The following is an 8,769-nucleotide window of genomic DNA, read 5'->3' on the forward strand; positions in this document are numbered from 1 at the left end:
CGTGTTGGCCTTGAGACAGGTTGCCGGGGGCGCTGGGGGCGAGCCCTTGGACAGATTGACGGGGACGTTGGGGGGCGAACGTATTCACTTTTGCCATCGTGTTCCTTTCGGATCTAATCTTCTAGGATGGATCTAGTGACTAGCACATGAGATGTTATCACCATGAAGTATGAGATTTGAATCTCGGTAAAATCGAGATAAATACCTCTCTTATGTGTTAGTCACTATTCCAAAGGCTAGTAGCCACCGATGATTTACCTCCGTGTTGGCCCTATGACGGATTGGCGGGAGCGCTGGGGGCGAGCGTATTCTCCTTTTGCCGCCGTGTTCCCTTGGGATCTAGTGGCTAGTACATGTGTTATCATAATAAGATTTAGGGTTCGAATCTTGACATAGTTCAGGTAAATATCTTTCTTATATACTAATCACTATTCTCAAGGCTAGTAGTCGTTTGTGATTTACCTCCTCTGTGTTGGCCATGAATGAGTTGGCGGGAGCATTGGGGGCAAGTGTATTCGTTTTTTTGTCACCGTGATATTTTATTTTCAATCAAATTAAAATTAGTTAATTTAGGTTGGACTATTAATTTACCTCGCCAAAAAATTTAATAGGTTGGATTAAAATTTAAGCAACTCCTTTTGAGATGGATCTAGGTGTGACCGATCCACTTAGGCTATGACTCGTGCAGGTTTATCCTTGTTGGGCTCAAGTTGGCATATGGGTTGATAGTGTCAACCCACCTTATCACGTATTGACCAATTTGACAGTACTAATGAACACCCCATTTAATATGAATCACCTAAAATACTTTTGCATTATCTAATCAGGTGATCATGTAGAAGCTAACAACCAAGTTTGACAGTACTAACGAACGCCCCATTTAATATGAACCACCTAAAATACTTTTACATTATCTAATCAGTTGATCATGTAGAAGCTAACAACCAAGTTTGACAGTACTAATGAACACCCCATTTAATACGAACCACCTAAAATACTTTTGCATTATCTAATTAGTTGATCATGTAGAAGCTAACAACCAACTTCCAAATATGTATTAGATAGTTGCTAGGTTTTACAAAATATGGAAGCTACATGATAATTTCTACCGTATGTAGAAGTTAATGCTAGTTTCTACACGGTAGATCGTGATTAAGGATGATAACAGGACGGATTTAGGTTGGGTTTGATCAATCCCAGAACCCGTCCCAGCTAGAAAAAATGGACTCGAACCTAGACTCATCCCATCTAATTTTTCAACCCGCCTCACCCTGACCCTGACCACTGTCAAAATCCAACGGGTCCATTGCAGATTAGACTCGCCACTCGCTAAACTAAAAAAAATAAAGATGCAAGTCAACAATAAGTTATTATTATTGTATATTTTATAATTTATATTATATAATATAAATATAAAATATAAATATTACTATATAATATATACGAGGTGGGTTTAGGGCGGGTTCATTGAAACTCATAATCTGCCCCGAGTCGGCTTCTAAACCTGGTCAACGGGTTTAGACTCGTTCCGTAACCTGTTTGACCAGGTTTAAACCGACCCCGAATGGAACAGATTTAATATGGGGTTAGGTTTAAATCTAACTCATTATCATTTCTAATCGTGATAACATAATATTTATTTGAAATATAATGAGTGTCATAAAATATGTAATAATTATTTTACTCATTGAAATATTATTTTAATTAAATTATCATTTAGAAAACTAAAATTCAAATGTTATAAAATTATAGAACCTAGCTTTTACATAGTATAAAAGTTACATACTATCTTCTACAATATATAGAAATTATGTGCTAACTTTATAAGATCGATCGTGATTAAATAATATTCATTTAAAATGTAATAAGTATTGAGTCTTCAACGGTTATTTTACTCATTTAAATATTATGTTAATCATGTTACCACTTAAAAAAAATTAGTAAAATCAAATACTATATAGTCACTATAGTAGAAATTAGTAACCAACTTATATAGGTTATAGGAAAAATATATTAACTTCTACGTGCCGATGAAATAATATAAAAATATTTTGAACCATTCAAATTAAATAGGACGCCAATTTAATTTTAATTAGGAATAAGATGATGGACGCTTTTTTATTTTTGCTCAATTTTTAAATAGAATATTAATCATCAAAAGTGAATTTTAGAAATTAAAATTTTTTATGATAAATAAAATAATTAATTTTTATGCTGACAAATAATTTTATTTCTTTATAATCGAGAACCGATTTTTTTATTTAAATAATGGTCACCAAATTGCTAAAAACGAATTAATTTGATTTAATTATGTCCAAATACACGCTCATTGAGATTTTCTTGCCTGATGTTTTTCGAATCCGCCGCCGTAGTTCGCCAGCTACGAGGTTCGTCTGATCTGGTCGTCGTCGCCTCCTCACACGCGGCTTTCTTCAAGGCCGGCGCCCTTACCGTCTCCGCCTTCAACCATCTCGTCCACGGGTACGCGCGGTGCGAGGGCGTCGGTGATGCTCGCAGATTGTTCGACGAAATGCCCCAGCGGAACGTCGTTTCCTGGACCTCCTTGATGGCCGGCTACGTCCATGCCTCCCAGCCCCACGGCGCCGTATCCCTCTTCTCCGACATGATGGTATCCGGCGCCCGTCCTAATGCCTTCACTTTCGCGACTGCTCTCAACGCCTGCTCGCACCTCTCTGACATTGAGTCGGGTCGAGCGATCCACGCCCGGAGCGAGACCTGCGGGAGTCGGTCGGATGTCTTCGTCGCCTCTGCCCTTGTCAACATGTACGGGAAGTCCAACCATGTCGACGATGCTCGTATGGTATTCGACGAAATGGTCGAGCGGAACGCAGTCACTTGGGGTTCGATGATTTCAGCCTACGCCCAAAATGCGCGCGGGCATCAGGCGATTGCTCTGTTCGGCGAGTTCCTTGGAGCGAGCTCTTGTGCGCACTTGCTGCCCAACCACTTCATGCTATCCAGCGTCATTAGCGCTTGCGCCAGCACCGGAAAACTTGGCCTGGGGAGGACTGCGCATGCTTCGGTTCTCCGGCGAGGATATGCTTCAAATGAGGTTATCTTGAATGGATTGATCGATATGTACTCAAAATGCGGATGCATTGATCTTGCACGTAAGGTGTTTGATTGCATTGATCGTCCTTCTTTGATTCCATGCACCGCCATGATAGTCGCCTCTGCAAAGTACGGACTTGGGGATCACGCACTGCAACTGTTTGACGAAATGCTTGCTCGAGGTATTGAGCCCAACAGCATCACTCTTCTTGGCGTACTCCATGCTTGCAACCATTGTGGCCTTGTGGACACTGGCCTTCTGCACCTGAACTCGATGAGAGACAAGTATGGCATAACGCCAATAGCAAGTCACTATGCTAGTGTGGTTGATATGCTTGGTCGTGCAGGCCGTCTCGATGAAGCCTATGAATTGTCCAATCAAATTAAGGCCAAAGGCGATGATGCTCTGATGTTGTGGAGCTCCCTGCTCTCAGCTTGCAGGACGCACCAGCGCCTGGACATAGCAGTTGAGGCAGGGAAGAGGCTTGCAGAGTTCAACAGAGATGTGGCTGGTGCATATGTGGCAATGTCAAATGCATATGTTGCAGCAGGGAAGATGGATGGTGCAACAAGGATTTGGACAGAGATGCACAGGCGAGGGATCAAAAAGGATCCTGCTTGTAGCTGGGTTGAGATCAAGGATGTGGTTTATGTGTTCCGTACAGGAGATGTGTCGTCGGCCAGCGTGAGGCAGGATGAGGTGATGGAGCTGTTGAAGGAGCTGGAAGTGAGAATGAGGGAGAGAGGATATGTTGGCAGAGGAAATGGGTGGGAATTAGATTTCGAAGAGGAAGGGAAAGGCGTAATGGTTGGAGTGCACAGTGAGAGACTGGCTCTTGGGTTTGGGCTGGTAGTCACACCTAAAGGGATGACCATCAGGGTGATGAAGAACTTGAGGATGTGCAGGGACTGCCATGAGGCATTTAAACTGGTCAGTGACATTGTTGAGAGGGAGATTGTGGTGAGGGACCTGAATAGGTTCCACCTATTCAGGAATGGGTCATGCACTTGTCGGGACTACTGGTGATTGCATCGATTCGATGGTGGTGGTCTCTCTCAAATCTCACATTTCAGAGATGCAACAGTGCCAAGAAGGTAGGATGCAACAGTATCTTTTGGCCATGAATGAAACTGATGCTGGCTGACACTTGGTATTCCCCTAAAGATGTTACCTGGATGGAGAAATATGATTCCATTGAAAATTTGTCTTGAATGAGGGGCACGGATTCACTCGCTATTGATGATTTCTGATGCTATTTTTTCAGTGAAAATTTTGAACAAGAATCAAGAGGCCAGTGAGGCAATAGTACATTGTGTAATGATCCAGCTGAGTCCCAATTGTTGGACTACATCTGCGTGACAAGGATGATACAACTAAGTGCAGGTGCTGGATAGCTACGATAAGATTTACTGGTTAAAGTGCATGATGAAACTGAATGCAGTTGTTAAAGTTGAGTCAAGATGATATATTAACATACCGATTAGCAAAGATCAAACGGTTGATTGCAACGTTTCGTTTCTTCAAATCTACGATACTGATGAATGCTGGGAGTTGATCTCTGCACCTAGTCTTTACCGATGGAGCTAGTTAGCAAAGACTTCAGTATGTTAGATTGATGCTACAGCCCATTGCGCCATGGCATTAATTGTTCGGTGAGTGCAATTGCTGAACTACTGGTGATTGTTATGGTGAATGATAACTTGATTAGCATCTTGTTTATACAAAGTTTGGTAGAATAGCTGCGAGAGTTCTGATTTATCTGCCTTAACATCTTTCGCCGCAATGGTTTGTTACTTAGTTTATCTCCCGTTTGTTGTGGATGAGTTACCTTCCGTTTGTTGTGGATGAGATATCACAGTCCCAAACTGCTCCCAACCTCACGCAATTGTCCAATAATTAGATGCTTTTTCGATATTAAAAGATACTGTTTCTTTAATTTTGTTTAAAAAGAAAGTGATTTGGGACCAGTTATTACCAGTGTGGACCGAAAACAACACAGCAAAGTGCAACATTGCGTAAGAATCTACAAGTAGATTACCGAATCAGATTTCAGACTTTTCAGTTAAATTGGGTGGCCAAACCTATTGATTTAGCAAGCATCATTTTGTTTAGTTAAGTTTTTCTTTCTACTATTTCTTTTTCATCAAATTATCTCAATGAGTGTGAATATTATTAAGTTTGATTCGAGCTGACTCATTTATAAACAACCTAACCCAAGCTCGATCAATCGAGTGCGTGATTTGAACATCCTAAACCTCGATTGTGGAAGCTAGCATTTACTATTAGGGGAGCACACCAAACCCTTACCAACCATGCACTAACTACCTTATAATTAAAGGTTCGACAAAGATACATCACCTGTTAACCACCGTATCACTGATCTCAACTTAAACAAAAATGTTTGGCAGTGTACAGTAAAGACATATGCCCTTAAACAAACCTTCTTTAGTTCCATCTACCAACCAAACGTCGAGAAGTCTTCTCCCCGTGTTGATTTTACTTTGCCCCACGAATTCACATTATTTGCAAAGAGGCATCCAACAAATTTCGAGGGCTAATTATGAAAAAAATATAAAAAAAAGAAGAGCAAAGTGGAAATAGCTCCATAATTTATAAAGCCATGCATTGGCCCTCGTCCAAGTTCCAATCCCAACTCGCAAGCCTTCGGCTGCTCCTCAATGGCGATTAGAGGCACAACGGTCGCCTTCCTCCTCCTCCTCGTCGTCCTGGTCGCCGGCAGGGCGAGCGGGACTCCCCTCGGGTGGATCCCGTCGCTGGCGGGGTGCGGCGGGACGATCGCGGAGTGCCTGGCGGCGGGGGAGGAGCTGGACCTGGCGACGGAGGTGAGCCGGCGGATGCTGGCGACGTCGAGCTACATCAGCTACGGCGCGCTGAACCCGGGCACGACGCCCTGCTCGGTGTCCGGGGCGTCGTACTACAACTGCCGCCCGGGAGCGCAGGCCAACCCCTACACCCGCAGCTGCTCCGCCATCAACCAGTGCCGCGGTTGATGACGGACGGACGGCCATGGTCCGTCAGGTGAAGAGTTCCGATGTCGTGCCGCGCGCTTTTTTGTTTTTTTTTTCCGTTGGGTGTTTTGGTCGAACAGTTGGCGTGCTGTGTTACTGCCGCTGTAAAAAATAAATATATATATTGTCTATTAAATCAAATTAAGTCACTATAATCTTGTTCTTAATTCTTCATTAAAAACAATAAGCATTAACTTGTCTTCTAAAATCCCCTGCTTTTCCAGTCCAATTTAGTCAAATGTGATTCGATCAATCTATTCGTTTTGAAGTATTAAAAATAAACTTTAATCATATTTAATATTTATATTTATTCACTCTAATTATAGAGATTCAAATCTGTAATAATAAAAACAAAATCTCGGAATCGGGTCACATCGGTCACTCAATCGAGCATATTTTTAATTTTGATTATGACATTTATTAGGAAAGTTATTTTATTTTATTTTGTTGATGAGGACGAAAAAAGAAAAGGCCAATTCACAATGACATGTCAACGGCCGCAATAGTGGATGAGCAAATCCATCATGTGTCAGTTTCCCCTTCCCATCCTTTGTCGGCGTCATTTTGTAACATTACCAAAAAAAAAAAAAACATTAAGAAAAAAATTGTTATATAATTATAATTATGATTTCGTATTTCATAGCTATTATTTTGTATACATTATCTATATGATAAATAAATTATCTATATTATAATTGATATATATTATATGGATTAAAATATTCATATCAATATTCTTATCTAAAATATATAATTTATAATAAAAAATTAAAATTTGAATATTTATTTTTCACTTTCTCATATCTCATTTTTCTTATTTCTTCTCTCTCCTATATTTAAGGAATAGAATTAATTTCCTAAATTTAAAAAAAAATACTATTTATAAATACATCCACATCAATTATCCTATCAAATATTTTATTCTAAATTTTGAATAAGATGATTAAAACATCTTTACATCAACTATCTATTCATTTCCTAAATTTAATATTTATGACTACTTCTCTAAATTTAACAAATGATTTCTATTCCCTAAATATTATAAAGAAGAGAGAAAAAAAATTAAAGAAGTTGATATATTGTGTAATGAAAGGTAGATTTTTAAATTTAATAAAATATTTTTTTTTACCCTAAACAAAATGATATAGAAAAAATACTTTAAATTTAGAGAATAGATATGTTACATGATATAATAATTTTTTAGTAATGTTATTAATATTTATAAGAGTTTAAGTGTTTTTATAATATAATTCTGATCAATGTTAATAGAGATAAAATGTTCATATTATAGCAGTTGTGAAGTAGAGTTGTTATAATATAATTTATTTAATTAAAGTTGAAATATATGAACCTGTAATTTCTATAATAACGTCAAAATGAAAATATTTTTGAAAAATAAATATATAATGGTGAAATAAGACGCTCAATTATTCTAATAATAAAGGGCGTCTTTTTTTTTTACTCAATTTGTTTAAAATAACATATTATTTAAAATACATGCATTTCATATTATACATAGAAATAAATAATAAAAGCATTTTTCTTTATGCTTGCATGTAAAAGAAAATGTATTTAATAAAGTCGGAATTGACGAACAATCAATAATGATCTGTCTCAAAATAGAAGAGATGAAAAATTGAGAATAATGGTACTATCACTGGTTATCTATTAGTCTATAGATTTCGTTCGGATTTGTAACATAAATTATGTCAGTGCTGAGTCAGGGAAGGTGTCTCTAATATTGGTCCTCTGATGTTTAAATCAGTCACCGACGATAAAGTAGAAGGCGGAGCAATAAGGAGACGGTAGCACAAATAGTGAATATCGCGTGTATTGCATATCTCCATCGATGCTTGGACCCCCTTTATATAGAGTTTTTGTAGCACGCGTGCATGCTCCTCAAGGCGAGCACGCTTCCCAAAGTTTTCCCTAAAAAGATGTGTTAGTAAAGTGTCCCTAACATAGTACCTTAACGGGTCGAGCATATCTCTGAACAAGGGTGAATCCAGTGGGGGCGGCATCGACGGTCGCCCCTCCTTGCCGACGGTGGAACTCTTAATATTATGGGGTTCCACTAGTGGAGATGGAGGATACCACTCCTTATTTATCGTGATCGTCCTTCCATACTTGAATTCTTGGATCCGTCACTGTCTTTGAAGTGACAGTGGAAGCTTCCATCGTACGATTTTTTGACTATCCATGTCCGGTGTCGACGGCACCAACTCTCAAAAGGATGTCGATGGATATCAGAGGGAGTGTACTGCCAGGCCGAGCGGGTTGACCGCTCGACCGAAATTTCGCCGCTCTGGTATGCCCCGTTCGGTCGGGCAGAACCTCACATTCCTCAGTGTGTGTCCACTCGACTGAAGGTCCACTTTGCCACTACGGGAGACCTGTTGTCAGGTCGAGCGGGCTAACCGCTTGATCGAAGTTGAGCTCTGTCCATATCAAGTTCTGCTGTCTGGTTGAACGGAATAGCCGCTCGGCTCGGCTTTTGCACATCGTCTCCTCCATTGAGCGTCGGTTGTTTGACTTCTCCCCATATCAAAAGAGACGGTGGATCGAGACCTTCTTCCTTCGATCGGGATATGATCGCTCGATCGACCATAAATATTTAAGTGTTGACCATTTTAATTTTAACCTTCACCGTAACTATAAAATGGAACT

General features: G+C 39.7%; 2 protein-coding genes across 2 annotated transcripts; both read left to right on the forward strand.

Moving 5' to 3' along the window:
* Positions 1-2,297: 2,297 nt before the first annotated feature.
* Positions 2,298-4,841, forward strand: LOC121982027 (pentatricopeptide repeat-containing protein At4g15720-like). The gene has a single exon (XM_042534879.1). It carries the CDS (start codon positions 2,348-2,350, stop codon positions 4,097-4,099), a length of 1,752 nt encoding a protein of 583 aa, XP_042390813.1. The 5' UTR covers positions 2,298-2,347; the 3' UTR covers positions 4,100-4,841.
* An 883-nt stretch (positions 4,842-5,724) lies between these two features.
* LOC121983292 (rapid alkalinization factor-like) lies at positions 5,725-6,269 on the forward strand. Its single transcript, XM_042536233.1, has one exon. It carries the CDS (start codon positions 5,752-5,754, stop codon positions 6,082-6,084), a length of 333 nt encoding a protein of 110 aa, XP_042392167.1. The 5' UTR covers positions 5,725-5,751; the 3' UTR covers positions 6,085-6,269.
* The last annotated feature ends 2,500 nt before the right edge of the window (positions 6,270-8,769 follow it).

The sequence above is a fragment of the Zingiber officinale genome, chromosome 5A, assembly GCF_018446385.1.
Source record: "Zingiber officinale cultivar Zhangliang chromosome 5A, Zo_v1.1, whole genome shotgun sequence".
NCBI classification, from domain to species: domain Eukaryota; kingdom Viridiplantae; phylum Streptophyta; class Magnoliopsida; order Zingiberales; family Zingiberaceae; genus Zingiber; species Zingiber officinale.